At 34.2% G+C, this 17,249-nt stretch overlaps 2 protein-coding genes across 6 annotated transcripts; one reads left to right on the forward strand and one right to left on the reverse strand.

Moving 5' to 3' along the window:
* The first annotated feature begins 1,755 nt into the window (after positions 1-1,755).
* On the forward strand, positions 1,756-9,358 carry LOC123227211. Its single transcript, XM_044651914.1, has 9 exons — positions 1,756-2,016; positions 2,608-5,784; positions 5,878-5,958; positions 6,842-6,994; positions 7,275-7,438; positions 7,797-7,944; positions 8,092-8,214; positions 8,622-8,709; positions 8,907-9,358. Exons 2-9 carry the CDS (start codon positions 2,770-2,772, stop codon positions 9,098-9,100), a joined length of 3,966 nt encoding a protein of 1,321 aa, XP_044507849.1. The 5' UTR covers positions 1,756-2,016; positions 2,608-2,769; the 3' UTR covers positions 9,101-9,358.
* A 757-nt stretch (positions 9,359-10,115) lies between these two features.
* On the reverse strand, positions 10,116-16,951 carry LOC123228011 (potassium transporter 11-like). 5 transcript variants are annotated; one of them, XM_044653195.1, is made up of 10 exons: positions 16,802-16,947; positions 16,624-16,717; positions 15,997-16,540; positions 15,365-15,590; positions 13,903-14,148; positions 12,824-12,874; positions 12,422-12,682; positions 12,074-12,241; positions 11,583-11,837; positions 10,116-11,208 (listed from the first exon to the last, which is right to left on the reverse strand). In XM_044653195.1, the coding sequence occupies exons 3-10, from the start codon at positions 16,123-16,125 to the stop codon at positions 10,160-10,162; spliced, it is 2,385 nt and encodes a 794-aa protein (XP_044509130.1). In that variant the 5' UTR covers positions 16,126-16,540; positions 16,624-16,717; positions 16,802-16,947; the 3' UTR covers positions 10,116-10,159. The 5 variants fall into 5 exon arrangements, with proteins under 5 accessions (XP_044509130.1, XP_044509128.1, XP_044509129.1 ...); XM_044653193.1 differs by having other exon boundaries at positions 16,624-16,949; XM_044653194.1 differs by having other exon boundaries at positions 15,997-16,717.
* Positions 16,952-17,249: the final 298 nt, after the last annotated feature.

The following is a 17,249-nucleotide window of genomic DNA, read 5'->3' on the forward strand; positions in this document are numbered from 1 at the left end:
TAATCTTAATTTTATTCTTATTTACTAAAATTTTAAAATAAAAATACTCTCATTTTGAATTTAAAAAACAAGTAATATAAGAAATAGTTTAGAAAAAGTATATTAACAATATGGTAACAATTTTAAAAAAATGATTTACCAAACTTCACAAAACGTAGTAATAATTCAAAACTTAACAAAAATAATTTACTAAATCCTAACAAATATAGTAATAATTTATAATTAGTAATCTTTTATGTAATTTATCTTTATAGGAATTTTTCTATTTTTATAATAAAAATTATCAAAATCAAACATACCATTCATGGATTATGTGGTGGACTTACCAAATTTTTAAGTAGCATACTCTCAAATATGATCATATTGAGGCATGAATCAATTTACTATTTGGGGATGATATTATCTTAAAATGAATTTGGAAACAAAATTGGATTGGTTGAACGGATCGGTTCGATTGAAAACCATTAGTCAGTTTAATCTAGTTTACAAATTAACCACCAATTTACCCTTAGTTTAAAGTTTATGACGTGATATTAGTCAAATGTTGGAACTCGAATCATTTGCAATGCATGCACAACATGATTGGATTAGATATTTCAATTGTGAAATATTACAAATATATATTTATTTAAAGAAAGATTTTCCCAATTTGATTGTCAATCCAATTCATTAGACCAAGTCTTCGATTGGGAGGTTTGATTTGGTAATTAAGGCATTGTTTAGTAGCCAATAAAGACCCAACTATGTCAATCATTTTTTTAACAAAAGGATCAATAACAATTCGTGTATTAATGATTAAACAAGAATAAAATTATGTGTATAAATAATACGTATAAATTTGTGACACAAATAATGACATATTATCATATGTGACTGTTTACTTTATCTTAATTTAAAATTATTTAATTACATAATGATATATCATTATTTGTCCCCAAATTTGTGTTTATTATTTATGTATATAATTTTATTAATTAAATAAATACAATTATAAATATTGACATATTATCATACATTTAAGTTATTTTGAATTATAGATAAATATGTTTAATCACAAATACACGTTAATGACTATAATTATTATATGTTTATACCTAAAATAATGTCAACTTTTTTTTCCCCAATATTATAATAATAGGCAAAATTTAAATTAAAGCAGAGACAAACTATTATTATAATTATTTTTATTTTATTTGAGTAATGTTCAATTACTAAAAATAAAATATTATCATAAAAATAAATCATTTAAAAAAATATTTCATAAGATATATTACTAAAAATAAATTATTTAAAATATTATTAAATATAAATTATTAGAAAAATTAGTAAAAATAAATAATTATTTTGTTTAGTTAAATATAATAAAATAATATTTAAATATTTTACATATAATTAATTTAAAAATATTTTTTATATTTGTTATTTAATTAAAAATAAAAAATTTTTAACTTAAAAATAATAAATAAAGATAAAATTATAATAAAATTAAAATTATTTTAATAAATTTTTAATATTATATTATTTAATAATTAAAATTTTTTATTAATAAATTAAAAAATAAAGTTACACTAATAATAAAAAATAAAATATCAAAATAATTTAATATACTAGCACCAAAACAAATTATTGACTCTTATGCCGTGAATTGCCTTCCTTCTTAGCCTAAATAAAATAAATGTTCATGTTAACCCCCTGACGAAAGTCCTAAAAACAATAATATATATTTTATAATTTATTAACATGTATTTATTTTAAATTAAAAAAAATTTGAGTCTGGATTTTGAAGTGAGAGGTACCCCACGCCTGCTATATCAGAATCTCAACATCATGATGATTAGCGTGCGAAAAAAGTCGCAAAATTTGTTGCTTTAAGTGGTAGATCTAGACTGAGAACGCTCTAGAACCAAAATCTAATTTAGCATACAAAATTACAGAGACTTTAGTGGTTGTTTTGAACTAAAGTTCTGTGCTTTTGGTGAGAGAGAGAAAAGCCTGTGTCTTTGGTGCTTGGTCCAGGTACTTTCGATCAATTTCTTTTTTTAAGCTTCTGATTGTAGTTTCTATGTGGATGCTGGTTTTGTTGGTGATTTGATGCCGAAGTTTTGACATTTGAATGTGAATTTTGTGTTTTCTGATGAATGGTTTTTAGGGTTTTTGTTTGTTTCCTTAAAGATTAGTTTTTGAAGTTGAAGTTAATTTTTGAGCTGGGGTGCTGGAATTATAGGTAAATTTGTTTTGATTGAAGTGGGTTTTGGTTAATTTGAGGTGATGTTAATAGTGTGGCATTTTTAGTCTTTGCTGTGTGTTTGGCTGCTGAGATAAGTGGAAGAAAGTAAAAAAGAGAGTGGAGGGGTACTCAATCTTAGTGCTTTTCATTACTTGAGTTTGCTTAATTTGGTTTATATTAAAGATTTCGCGTAAAGGTAAAATTCTTCAATATAAAATTAGCCAACTGTGTGATGTTGCCATGTTAAATTGATCTTATTATTATTATTAATATTTTTTAATGTAGGATTTGTATTTTGAGGTTTTCTTGAAACACAAGGTTTTCAGATTTATTTCTTTATTTGTATAAGATACTTGATTGAAGGTCTATTTTCTGTTCAGGTTCCTGGTTAAAGGCTGAAATTCTCGCATAAGAAGATCTTGTTTTTTAAAGCTACCGAACTTCATAATTGGATATGGAAGAATACTGGTCTTGAGATGGTATTGGTATGATTTCCATGGCATCTTGCTTGGGTGTGTTTGACCCAGGTGAAATTGAATGAAATGGAGAGAAATTTTGGAAAAAGTACGATGGATCAGCCAAAGAGTTATGAGCAGGTTCGATACACTAACACCGAAACTAGAAATGAGGGACCCGGTTCAGCAAATCAAAGGTTCCTCCATGACCCTTCTAGTAATATCAATGCTAACATCCGACCTCCAGACTATACCATGTCTGTGGGAGCTAGACCACCTGTGCTGAACTACTCCATTCAGACTGGTGAGGAGTTTTCTCTAGAATTTATGCGGGAAAGAGTGATTCCCAGGCAGCACATTGTCCCTAATGCTTATGGTGAATTTAACAATCCACCTGTTTATTGGGGTCTACCAGGAATGTTAGGAATTCCCCATACTGCTCCAGAGAGTGGGTCTGATATCAAAATGCTAAACACAACAGAGACAGGCCGTGCCCAGGAGTTTGAAATAAAGGGATCTTCTGTGCATAATGACAAAAGTTATTATGATTCTGTGCATTCAGTGCCATGTACCTCATCAAGAAATGAAGTGAGTCAAGAGGTTCATGCTTCTTCAGGAGCTCCTGACAGCTCATCAACCAAGGTGAAGTTTCTTTGCAGCTTTGGTGGAAAAATTTTGCCCCGTCCTATTGATGGAAAACTGCGATATGTGGGAGGAGAAACACGCATCATCCGCCTAAGTAAAGATATCTCATGGCAGGAGCTTATGCAGAAAGCTTTGGCAATTTATAGTGAAACACATACAATTAAATATCAACTTCCTGGTGAGGATCTTGATGCATTGGTTTCTGTATCTTGTGAAGAAGATCTGCAGAACATGATGGAAGAATGTAATGTATTAGAAGATAGGGGACAGCAAAAACCTCGCATGTTCTTATTTTCTAGTAGAGATCTAGAGGATGCTCAGTTTGGTCTAGAGAACATGGACATTGATTCTGAGATTCAATATGTTGTTGCTGTGAATGGCATGGACCTAGGTTCACGAAAAAACTCAATTGCTTTGGCAAGCACTTCACAAAATAATTTGGATGAGTTACTCAGTCTAAATGTTGAAAGAGACATTGGTCGAGCTGCAGCTGAATTTGCTGGTACTAGCACCACAACTTTGACATTTAGTGCACCTATGTCTACCATCCAATCTTCTCAATTGGGGCTGGTAAGTTCCTCTAGTGCTTCTCAGTCGAATTCTCAGCCTTACCAGGGATTGAAAATGAACCATGGAGGAGCTAGCCAGCATTTGCCATCTGCTTTGCACTCTACAGAGGGCTTCCCCCAGATAGATGTGAAGGGCGCTACTCTTTTCTCTGCTCCACCGCAGTATGACTATGGTTCAAACTTAGCAAAACATGGAGAAACTGTGGTCTCCATGCCACTCTATGAACATCTGAATCAACCTTTGCCTGAAGAGCAGCTCTATGGTGGCTTCCATGCTGAAGATCAAGAAGTATTTCTTAACGAGGTGAAATTCAAAAAAGCTGGATCAGCTCCCAAAATAAATGAATCTGAGAAGATTTGGCCCCTGGATAAGGAAACATCTATAAAGGATCCGAAAATGAAAAGAGATAGCTCGCTGCCAAAGATTAATGAAACCGAAAAAATTGGAATTTCTGAAAAAGAGCATGCTGTTTCTTTACAACTGTATACTACTGTTTCAAACCATATTCTTAGGGAAGAGGTGTCAATTGATTCATCCCCAGACATAGGTTCACCATTATTGCCCTCAAAAAGTAATAAAAAGGCGCAGGAAGCTGTACAGAACATGCCTCCTGAGGCTGTGAATGAGGAGAGGAAGGACAATGATGATAACCGTTTTTATGCAACCAATGGAGTTGGTACCTTCTGTGATGTGGAGGCTGGGCCAAGTGATTTTAGCTACCTTGAACCTTCTGTGATTCCTCAAAGAGTTTATCATTCCGAGCGAATTCCGAGAGAGCAGGCCGAAATGAACCGATTGTCAAAATCTAATGATTCCTTTGGCTCTCAGTATTTGATTACTCAAGCACAGGGTGATTGTTCTCAACCTATCACAGAATCAGTTGATAAATTGCATGATAGCAATATGGCTTCTCAAACTGAGCAGTCCACCACATCTGCAAAAAAATCGTATACAAATCCGCAGTCAGTTGAAGGTGAACTTGCTCAAATAAGAAAGCCTAAAGAGTTTGCTGATAAAATGAACAAAACAAGTTCCAACTTTTCTGAAGAGCGGCTTGAACCAAATTTAGAGAAATCTGAACCAAGGCAGGTGGTTCCAAATTCTGTGGTTGATCAGGAAGTAACTGGAATCAAAGACACATATAAAGAGCACTCTACCAGTGACAAAGGAGCAGTTGGTATGCATCATCATACAACAAGGCATGGAACTCATAGTAAGCATCTGGAAGATTCCGTTTTGAAATCATCAGAATATGAACAGAGTGATACTGCCGAAAAAATTAACAATGGGAATGAACCTAAGGGGCATGCACAGCCTTTTGCACAGGTAGAAAATCCAGTTAGAACTGCTCCTATAAGGGATTCCAGTGTTGGCATTGGCAATAGTGAGCAGGGAGACATACTTATTGACATCAATGACCGATTTCCTCGTGATCTCCTAACTGATATATTCTCAAAAGCAAGAATATCTGAAAACCTTGCTGGTATAAATCCAATGCATGGAGATGGAGCAGTTGTGAGCTGGAATGTGGAGAATCATGATCTTAAGCGGTGGTCATACTTCCGGAACCTGGCTCAAGATGAGTTTTCTAGAAAAGATGTTTCCCTTATGGACCAAGATCACTTGGACTTTGCTTCTCCGCTTGCAAATATTGAGGAGGCCACTCCTGCTGATTACAGCTATCCCCCTTTAAAACATGATGGGGCTGCAATGACCCAAAGTGACCTGCATGTGAATTTTGATGAGGACATTCAGCGAGAATCATCTGGTACTGTTGGATCCAATACTATGAACATGCGTCAAGATGACATGCATTCTCATCTCAAGGGTGATCAAAGTGTGCATTTCCAGGGCATGAACTCTAGAATACCAGAATCAGATTATGAGGTAGTTATCTGCTACATTTATGTTTGATAATTAGTGCTCTCAACCATATCACTGATCTAAGTCTACCTTTTTTAATTTTTCTTTTTACTTCAGGAGGCGAGGTGGGATCTCCTGAGTACTAGTGCATCTTTTGTTGATTTTGCTTTGGGAGATTTTGATATCAGTGCGTTGCAGGTATTGTGGTGGCCTAGTCTGTTACTTTTCTGTGAATTGGCGATATAAAAATAAATGATAACTTGTGACACGCATAATGACTTGAGGTCTGTTTGGTACAACTTTTCCACTAGACTTATGGAAGTAGTTTTATAGAAGTACTGTTTATGAATATGGAGCTTTTAGAAAAGAAGTTGTTGGTTGTTTGATCATGCAATAGACAATCACTTTAGTAATAAATTATTAAACAAGGTTTTATAATAGAGAAAGACAAAGTGAAACTTTTAAAATAACAGGGGGGGGTATCTTTGCCTTTTGAATCATTAAATAAGCTCAAAAGGAGATTAATGGAAAAGCCAACATTTGTTTTTTGTTTTTTGTTTTTTTTCAATTTTTTTTTCTTGATTGTTTTGAGATGGTAGAGAATTTGTTTTTGAATTGGTATTTCTGAGTGTATGGCTTGCTTAGTAGGTAAAATCATTTATTGTTGCATCATTGACCTTGGAATCAAATTCCCATGAAACTCAAGAAAGGGGGCAAAAGTGGAAGGAGGAGGATATATGGGAGGGGTACCTCCCACTATTTACCTCACAGATCTAGTTCTCACCTAAAATAGGCTGGCGATTATGAAACCATGATATGTAGTAACTAAAAATCTAGTTTATCTTTTTCCCAACCACTCTATTTGTCAATTTTAGATTGTTTTCTACTTATGATTGTGGATAATTGAGCTATAAGAGGAACATCTGGTGATGCATGGCACTAATTTTGTGCAAGCCGTGCCTTTTCAATGGACTAATTTTATGCTTCTTTCCTTAATTTTGTTTGGAGACTTCTCATTTAATGTCTAAACTTTTGGAGTTTCTATATAAAATCTTTATTCTGTCTCTGAATTTTGTGGCAGATAATAAAAAATGAAGATCTGGAAGAGCTTAGAGAACTTGGTTCTGGCACATTTGGGACTGTTTACCATGGGAAATGGAGGGGAACAGATGTTGCCATTAAGCGAATAAAAAAGAGCTGTTTCACTGGTCGTTCATCAGAGCAAGAACGATTGGTGAGCTTTTTTCGTCCAAGTGATTTTGGTTAACAATTATTAAGTAAATGGAGTTGGTTTTTTTTTTTTTTTTTTGGGGCCTAAACTTTGAATAGATATGAAATCAAAATGATGTTTCATCATGGGATTATGGCAGTGAGTATTTTTCACCACATGCATGTGGCACCATGATGTACTACTATTTGATCAGTGATGCTGTCTGAGTGGCTCGTGCTCATTAATGAGATGCTATTTGCTGTATGTCTCTCATTTATTAATTATTAATGTTCTTATTTTACAGACTGTGGAATTCTGGCGTGAAGCTGAAATTCTTTCAAAGCTCCACCATCCAAATGTCGTGGCCTTCTATGGTGTGGTGCAGGATGGACCGGGTGGAACACTAGCCACTGTAACTGAATTCATGGTGAATGGGTCTCTTAGACATGTTTTACTTAGCAAGGACAGGTATTTTCTTTATATAATTTTTCCTTGATAGTACAGAATAGAGGCTTCAAACTTGTGCTCAAAACAAAGCATAGAATGAAAATTGTGTATTATTTTACGAGATAATAATCGAGTATAGTTAAAGCATACAACAGATTAATATCTACATTGAGCTACCAAGCTGAACTTTAAATATTTAGTTCAATTTTGATTGATGAACTATCAAACTGAGCTCAAGTTCTTTCAGTTAAGAATTGAATTTTGCTAAACAAAGCTTTGTTATTCAGTCAGGTTCACTCGGTTAATAAAAGCTTAGTTCATTGCCACCCAAACTTCAGTGGCTTTCCTATTTTATCTCATTTTTTCAGTCGATGTCCAGGCATCTTGATCGCCGTAGGAAGCTCATCATTGCAATGGATGCAGCATTTGGAATGGAATATTTGCATTCAAAGAATATCGTGCATTTTGATTTGAAATGTGACAATTTGCTTGTCAACTTGAAAGATCCTTTACGGCCCATTTGCAAGGTAATGTTTGCCATCCCGTAAAAATTTGTAACTTTTGATGTGTGTTGCTAATGTTATGGCCCAATATCTTTTGTCCTTTCACAAACAGCATATATTTAGTTCCAGGCTCAATAATTATTTTAAGATTAATGTTATTCTTTTATGCAGGTTGGTGATTTTGGCCTGTCAAAGATTAAAAGAAATACCTTGGTCACTGGTGGTGTGAGGGGAACTCTTCCTTGGATGGCTCCAGAGCTCTTGAATGGTAGCAGTAGTAAGGTTTCTGAGAAGGTACTGTCCTAATATTCAGTTTTTACATATAATGGTGAAAGAACAAGCTTGGGCCTTGGCTGAAATTTTAAAAGATAAAGGTTGTGGTTGTGATTTGCTGTTGTCAAAATCTTGGTTAAAAAGAAAATAAGAAAAGAAAGATTAATATTAAACATGGTTGATTCCAATTGTTGGCTGATATATCTGATGACATGATGCTGTTTACATCGGCTGCTACGTAAAATGGAGGACAATTCTTCCCTAAATCTGGTTGTATTATTGGTTTAGGATGGACCTTTGTCATATACTAATTTGTTTTTAGTATTGGTTGTCTGTTGATTTCTCGGAATATGCTTCTCTTATCTTCTTGGTCAATCATGGACAACTTAATTGTGAAAAGTTTTACTAAACCTCGCATGGATTGGCAGGTTGATGTGTTCTCTTTTGGTATTGTCCTTTGGGAGATTCTCACTGGTGAGGAGCCTTATGCTAACATGCATTATGGAGCCATTATAGGTTTGTGTCTTGCTGTCAGTCCCCACATCTTGATTTCTTTTATTTGCAATTACTTATGGGTTTGAAATTGGCATTTGGTTGGTGTGACATTTTGTGAACTTCAACGAGCTACAAACCTGCCGTATGGTTGGGGGAAAATTAGTATGCTTGTAGAAAGTAGTACTCAGTAGTTTGATTACCTCTTGATTCCCCTACAGGAGGTATCGTCAATAACACATTGAGGCCTCTGGTTCCAAGCTCTTGTGACTATGATTGGAGATTGCTTATGGAGCAATGTTGGGCTCCAGATCCTGTGGCACGCCCATCGTTCACAGAGATCGCCAGACGTTTACGTGTGATGTCTGCAGCAAGCCAGACTAAATCACATCCACAGAACCAGGTAGCTAAGTAACCATGAACGATTCTCTTATTGCTGTTAAGGCCTTACAATGAGATAAAATAATGCCAGTTATACATATGTGTATGTATTCATATATTTTCTCCATAAAAGGTTGTTTGTATTATTTATACAAATAGCAAGATGTTGCTCACTGTTGAGAGAGAGCGTAAGATAGGGTTGTGGTTTGTGCAAAACCTGAAGGAATTGTTTATATGTAAATCTACTATATGTGTCAATAGTAAAAATGTAAACTTTGATCTGGTTTTTGTACCTATTGCTCTCCACATCTCTCTAGTTGCAATGCAAGCGAAAAATCAATTAAGGTGAGCATGGTTATTAGTATCTTATGGATATGTGTTCTAGGATGTATTAAAAATTAATATGATATGATATATATAATTGATATATTTAAGATACTTTAGAAGGCTTAAAATGTTTCAATATTTTATTATTATAATTTTTATAAATGCGTGTCCTATGGTATGTAACATACAATATAAAAAAAATTAAATTTTTGATATACAACATATGGTATGATGGGATTACCATGAAGGTAAATCTTGTTAAGTGTTGTACCATTTCTATGGTTTATCACTATGTCTTTTTAAGGTCTCAAAACATGTGTTGACAGAAAATTTGAAATTGGATGAGGTTTATAATTATTGAATAATTTTAAATTAATAATAAAAATAAATAATTAAATTATCTAATTAAATGACCAAATATTAATCCATTAGTACCAATTCAAATGTAGTATTACATATACACACACATATTTATAAATGGAAAAAAGTGTAAAACATCTTTCAAAATATTTTACAAAATTAAGAATATAGTTTTATTGGAATATATATTACATAGCACACTCTTCCTGATGGCAATTCTTTAAGTCATCAACTTTGATCTACATAACTTCATGTGACCTTGAAAATGAACTTCAAAGTTTCTGAGATTTTTTGTTTCATAGCTTTAGAAAAACATTTTGATACTTATTGGATAGCAAAATTATGTAGAAAGATCAAACAGATAAAAAAAAAAAAACAATACAAATTATTCTTATTGTTCAAAAAGTTAAACATATAAAATTTGTCCAACATTCAACAGAGTTTCATGAGGAACATTAAATAGTACACTATTTTGTCTGCAAATCTTCCTAAGAAATGCATATATATAATTAATTGCAATCTTTTTACAGAACTTCGATTCCCTCCGAGCTCTAACCACAGTGTTCCCCAGTATGTACACAACTCCAGCATCTCTACAACCATTCAAGTACTCTAACTCTTCTGTCTCAGTTTGGCTGCTCATTTGACTGGATGACCTTACTGTATTATTTGCATGCAGGGGCGATTTCATCGCTGGCATGATTGAATCTACTGATGATATGGTTAGGCCTGTCATGGAACAGGTTGTGTTTCCATTGTCATTATTCAGCAGGCCCTCTCTTGACTGCTCAGTTTGCTGCTCATATAAGCTATATATATCTGAATCTGAACAACCTTCCATCATGGCCTCGAGCCGGACAAACAAGAAGAGATTGTCGAAGAGTTTTTTCTCAAAATCCTCATCTTTTTTATGGAGGTCTCTGTAGCCATACCTTGCAACGCAGCGAAACATGTGGAAACTTTTGGGTCCGATTCGCTTTACAAGGAACCTTTCTTCTTCTGGGACAGTGTAGACTGGAAGGTACTTAACACAAATGAAAACAACAACAGAATGGATGGCGGGGAGATTTGTGATGAAGTGGGAGAATATGTGGGGCACTCCGCTTGCCAGTTCTGTGTATACAAGTCCAATTCCAGGGACCCTAACCAGTCCTAAACTGGGGCCAAGACCAAGAATCCAAGCCATTGACACCTTGCTGTGCATCTCGAACTCATACCGTTTCATGGTACCGTAATGCCAAACATACATGATGAGAAGAAAGGCGGCTGCAATTACAAGGGGAACCCAGCCACCTTGATTGACCTTAAAGAGTACGGCAGAAAAATATGTGCACTCCACAACCAATGATAATCCAGTGAAGATCAGCACGATAACCCAATGACAGTGCCACACAAGTATCATAATAAGAACCATCAGCAGTGTAGTTACCAGCATGACTATGACAACCGCAGTCCCTGTTTCAAAATAAATTATCAAATAATTAAGCCAAAAAAGCACTAACGATCACAGAAATAAAACTTGAATGTACCACAAGTCACAAACAATAAGTGCATAAAGCTGTGTCTGAATTATAAATCAATGGAGAAACTACCAGAAATTTATACAAGGAGAATGAGTATGAATTACAAATGTATTCACATATCGTTTATATTTTCACATAAGACAATTCCCTCGACATCTAGCATGTACAACTTAGCATCTAAACCCCAACATTCACATTTAGGTTTAATGCAGTTTGTTTATTGAGAGATTTTCCTACAGCACAAATTTTATCATGGCAAAAGAAAAAATAGACAACTTTGTATCGCTCATCAGAGGATAAAGTTACCATATGCATTTCCAATTTGGCTTTGATTTTTGAATCCAGCAGTCACTGCAATGCAAAGAATCATAAGGATCCAGTTGATATCTGGAATATATATCTGTCCAAGGAATTTCTTTGATGTATGTATAACTTTAACTCTTGGGAAACAGTCAAGTGCAAGGGCCTGCTTGATTATTGAAAAAGTTGCAGATATGGTAGCCTGACTTGCTACTATAGCAGCTGCAGTTGCAACAATAAAAACTGGCCAATATATACTGTCTGCATAACAAGAAACTATCAGCATCCATGATAAAACTACTACTCATAGAGAATGGGTCATTGATACTAGAAAAAGAAATTATCGACAATATTCTTTAAACTCATTCACCCCCTTTTAAATTGGCACGGTCACCAATATTTAATTCACAGAATGGTTTTTTATATCATTGTGACTTTGTCAAAGGGTCTTGTGAATGACAAAGAAACAAGTACTGCAGACAAAGATTAGAACAAACCTGGAATAGAACGATAGAAGGCATCAGCCACATGATCTGGGTGCCTCACAAGGTAGGCAGCTTGTCCAGAATAAGCTAAGAGAAGGCAAGGAAACACAACTACTGTAAAGGCAATCTGTACAGCTGAAACTGGAAAATGGGCTAGATCAGCAAAAAGTGCCTCAGCCCCTGTAAGAGTCCATAGGCAAGTCATCAAAATTTTTGCCAATTTTTAGCATAATTCTACAAAGTGGATTATATTAATAGTAAAATTTAGATAGAGAGCAGATCAATCGTACATTTGTTGACAACATTGGCAAAATTTTATTTATAATAAATTCAGACCAACCAACAAGATGGTAAATTTACCTGTTATACTAAGCATGATACCTCCAAGGGAGGTCCAACCATCTCGTCCCCCCCTTTTAAAATATCGGTATATGTACAAAGGTGAAAAGGCTTTTAAAACACTGCTATCATATTTCCAGACATTGAAAAGGCCAATTCCTCCAATCATGAGAAACCAGAGCAGCACTATTGGTGCAAAGAGCCAGCCAACCTTATCCGTACCATAATGTTGCATGCTAAACAAACCTACTAATAGTACAACAGCAACGACCACAACTACACCTGAACCAAGGAAACAAACTAACTGTTAAAAGCTTGAAAATCTAGAATTAGTGAAAATTCCACGTAAAGAACTACAGCATCTTTTGCAGACATGTAGATAGAAAGATACAAGCTATTTACTGATAAGAGGTAAGGAGATACCATTACTCATACGGGGGTGGTCTACCTTGATCCCTCCCGCAGCTGAAAGAACTGCCAAAGGTAATAATGTCCAAGCATTAGATTGTATTTTTAGATACAATATAAACAATTAAAATTTCAACACATCGTAAATGTGATATTAGAATAGAAACAGCAAGTAGATGACTAAAAATACAAACATCACAAAAAAGCAAATATTACACTGAAATTGGCATATATAATCAGCAATTCTATATTGACTTGAGATTAAATTGAAAAAAATTGGAATGGTCTGTTCTAAGGAAATAATGTATATGCTTCAGGACAGTTAAACACACTACTGAAACACTAGTCCATTGAGGAGCAATCAAGCATGAGTGTGGCATACTATACTATTTAAAGTTCCTTAAAATGCACATGATATGATTCTGTAGGAATGCTTAATAAGGCATACTATCAGGATCCATGGATAAATAATTTGTATGAGGATCAATTAAGAATAACTGATGAAGAATGGTGAATAATAATTAATCACTTGATGATGATATTATAGATCATAAAGCATTCACTGTTTTCATGCACCTACATGCATAATTATCCAGAACAAGAACACATATTTCCAGTACATTAATGAATATTACCATGCCACAAAGATGTTGTAGTAAAAATAATAGAATAATTGTAGCATGACAGTAGTGGATGACTACATAAGCCTTATCAATCTAGCAAGGTATCTGATTCAATTCATATAGTTGGCAGAACATTGGGGTACTTCAAGACACATTATCTAGCCAGATGTGCAATATTAACAACATGTGCCAACAGAATGTTACATGGAAAACATAAAAAATTCAGTCAGAATAAATGTATACTGGGGCAATTTGAACTGAAAACAGCAGCAAATCTGTAATTGCTTTTCAAGACTGCGTGGAAAACAAAGAAGCAAGACATCTAGCCACTTCTTACTAGAACTACATTATTATTATAGTTTTGTAACATTGTTAGCTTTCAAGTAATTATTAACAATCAGATTCAACCTCCTGGATAAATAGTTTGACAGAGAATACATGAAAGGCTTTAAGAGCTCAAACATGACATACCTGATATAGCTGGAGTGAGAATCCCATCACCAATCACCATGCAAGTGCCAACAAGCACAAGAATAAGAAGTGAATTCTTCCTCAATGTATGCCTCTCCAACCATCTCTTGGTTTTTGCAGCAAATGATTGTTCATGGAAAGTAGAACGGATGTAAGTTGTCAGGTCCTCATCAGTTCGGTGTTGATTAGGAATGATTTTTACTTTTGCATGTCGACAAAGCAATGAATATAGAGCAAAAGTTCCACCTAAACCATGAAGAGAAAAAGGTTAGGAGATAATAGTGCCTCATTATAAAAATGAAAAAGAGAGAAAAATATTCCTATCAGCATCTCGAAGGCTAGTACTACCATGTTCTGGCACTGCTAAAAATTTGAGATATTGTCTATATAAAAAGTAAAATATACACAATATCAAGTTTAGAGATATTCCCTCACACTACATTCATTTTAATTGGAAGTGGCAATTCCATAACCCTCTAGTGTTCTTTTGTTGTGGATATTGCTGATTGGGGCTGCTTTTGTCATAGTTTTTAAGCCTTTAGTTAGGCCTTTGAACCTAAATTCTTACATATAGGTTACTGGTTTTCTATTTTATTCCTTCATGGACAGCTAGCTCACTTACACGCATACTTTTCAATCTCTTTTGTTAAAAATATGTCTTCATTCAAATGAAAAAGAAAAAACAAGAGAGAAGGAAACGTTAATACATACTATCCTCAGCACCTGTCATATTCTACTCTACAATTAGTGGCAAGTTGTCAATTGTGACACAAAACCTTTCATTTTGTGTATCTGTACAGCTTTTCACCAATTCTGTGATTGGTCTGATGCTTTGCAAAAGGAAACAAATTTACTAAATCAATAAAGACCACAGACATTTGGTACAAAAATGGTAATTAGAAGCAATTTGGTAACTGAGACTAAATAACAAAAGAAGTTTTAAGAAAAGGACAGAAAACAAAAAATACATCCTGAGTACGTTAGAAGGTAGTTTTTTTTTTTTTTAAGAAATGATTTGGAAATTACAATATATTCTTTATAATCATTAGACCGGCTGAGCATTCAATGTGCATGATTGAGGCACACAATAAGTTACTGATATCCTTCATTTTTCATGGCAGCTCTAATTTGTATGCCAGTATATGCCAACCATTAATGATATTCAATAAACGCAGGTCTCTTTCAAGGAACACACCTTTAAACTGTCTTTATGATTTTGGGACAGAATGATTAGAAATGAAAATTTTCCCACAGGCAACAAGATATATTGAAAACCAATTATATTTTACTCCAACCATAAAAACAGTATCATGGGAAGAAAAAGTGTACATCATTGAAAAAAAATGTTTTTTTTTAAATGTTTATAATACCTTGAGTAAATGCAATATAAGGCATATTGTTTTGTGAAAAAATTTCAGAACATCACAATATCAGTGAAGTCCATAATCAATTATCAAATTACCTTGACCATTGTCATTTGCTCTGCACACAACAAAAACATACTTGAGGAGCGGGATAAGAGTAAGAGAGTATATAATCAGCGAAAGAGCTCCAATCACATCCTCTGGATCTTTGATACCATGAGGAAATGTATTGTAGAAAACATACAAGGGAGACGTCCCCAAGTCTCCATATACAACTCCAAGACTCTGGAATGCTAGCCGAAGAAGTAACAAGGCAGAAAATTTCTGTGGGAGTCAAAACTATATCAGCAAAGAGTAAAAAATATGATTATGAACCAAGTATAACAACTTCCACAGAACACACAAATTTAATCAATACAGTTCTCTACCCTGTCATGCACAAATCTTATTTAATGCAATTCAGTCTATGGTAATGAAAGTCCAAACCCAACAAAACTACAGACAAACTCCACAAAATCATCTCTAATATCAATAGATGGAATAACATGATAAATGATTTTCCAAGCCTATGAAAAAAAAAAAAAGGAAAAAGATTTGGTTGGATTCACAAATAGGCCAACGAAATTTAGTTCATCCCAAAAAGTTAATTGGACACAAGAAGAAGTAAGTTCTGATTCTATCTATTTGAAGTAGAGATAGCAAAAATATCAAAAAGGCAATTGCATCAAACCTTTTCTCTGTACATGTTTTTCAGCCTTCCAGCTTCTTCATCCATGGGCTGATCTAGTTTCTGATCCAAAACCCACATGCTTCCTCTGTTATTTTCAGTGTCTTCATCAATCTCAACTTCAGCAGCCATTTCCAAACCCAACTCAAAACGATTATTCAGCTTCCACCAAACTCTTTTAATAGCACTCTCTAGATTAACTCTAACACAAAACCACAACCTTGTTGCTTCCCAAATCCTAAACCAAAACAAGGACTAATTCAAATACACCATTTTGAATCTAAACTTCACTTGAAATCCATCAGCAATCCAACCAAAAATTCAAACCCCTCTACAAAATCTTGTAAAGAACCAAAATTTAACCCAATGCCAAAAAACCGAATCAATCCAACCCAAAAAGAGAGAGTAAAGGCTTATTCTTTAGTTGAGCTCAAAAGTCAGAACTTAACAAAAGTGGAAACTTTGCTACTCCAATCTCAATTCCCAGCAAGCTAGTAAACACAAAAAATCAAAAGATGATGAACTAGCCAAAGCACACCTTGTATCTCTGCACATAAACAAAAACACTAATGAATAAAACAGCCGAATGGGAATATGTATTTCAGCTTCACAAGCTTTTCTCGTTGTTACCCAAAAACTTTAAGTGGGGTCGGTTCAATATCCACCACAAGATCAAAAACCCAGTAAAAATCTTCCAAAAGCACACCATAAAACCATAAACCCTCTGCACAAAACACAGAAAGTTGCAAAAGCCATGTCGGTTTCTGCAAAATATAAGCAGAAAAAAGAAGGAAACAACAGTGTCGACCTGGATTTGGCTCGTTCTATAATTACGAATATGAAACAGAGAATTAATTGTCTCTGATTATAGTTAACGCCAAAAAGTCTCTCTGACAACTTCTTTACAGAGAGAGAGAGAGAGAGAGAAAGCGAGAGTCGCAAAGTTTGTTTGTTGTTGAATGATTCACCGTGTGTCAAAAACTCTTACCGTTGAACTTATAAAAGAGGAGGGAGAAATTGACCTCTGTCATTAATGGAAATTCTTCCCAAGTAACTAGATGATTGGCAGAACATAAGTCAATATTAACCGAATTTATTATTCAGCTTATAGATTCTCACCATATTATCTGATATATTTTCACCTTCCTTTTGGTAACAAATTAATGAAATATATATATATCTCGCTATATTATCTGATACATTTTCACCTTCCTCTTGGTAACAAATTAATTAAATATATATATATACACACATAC

This window comes from Mangifera indica, chromosome 10 (assembly GCF_011075055.1).
Source record: "Mangifera indica cultivar Alphonso chromosome 10, CATAS_Mindica_2.1, whole genome shotgun sequence".
NCBI classification, from domain to species: Eukaryota; Viridiplantae; Streptophyta; class Magnoliopsida; order Sapindales; family Anacardiaceae; genus Mangifera; species Mangifera indica.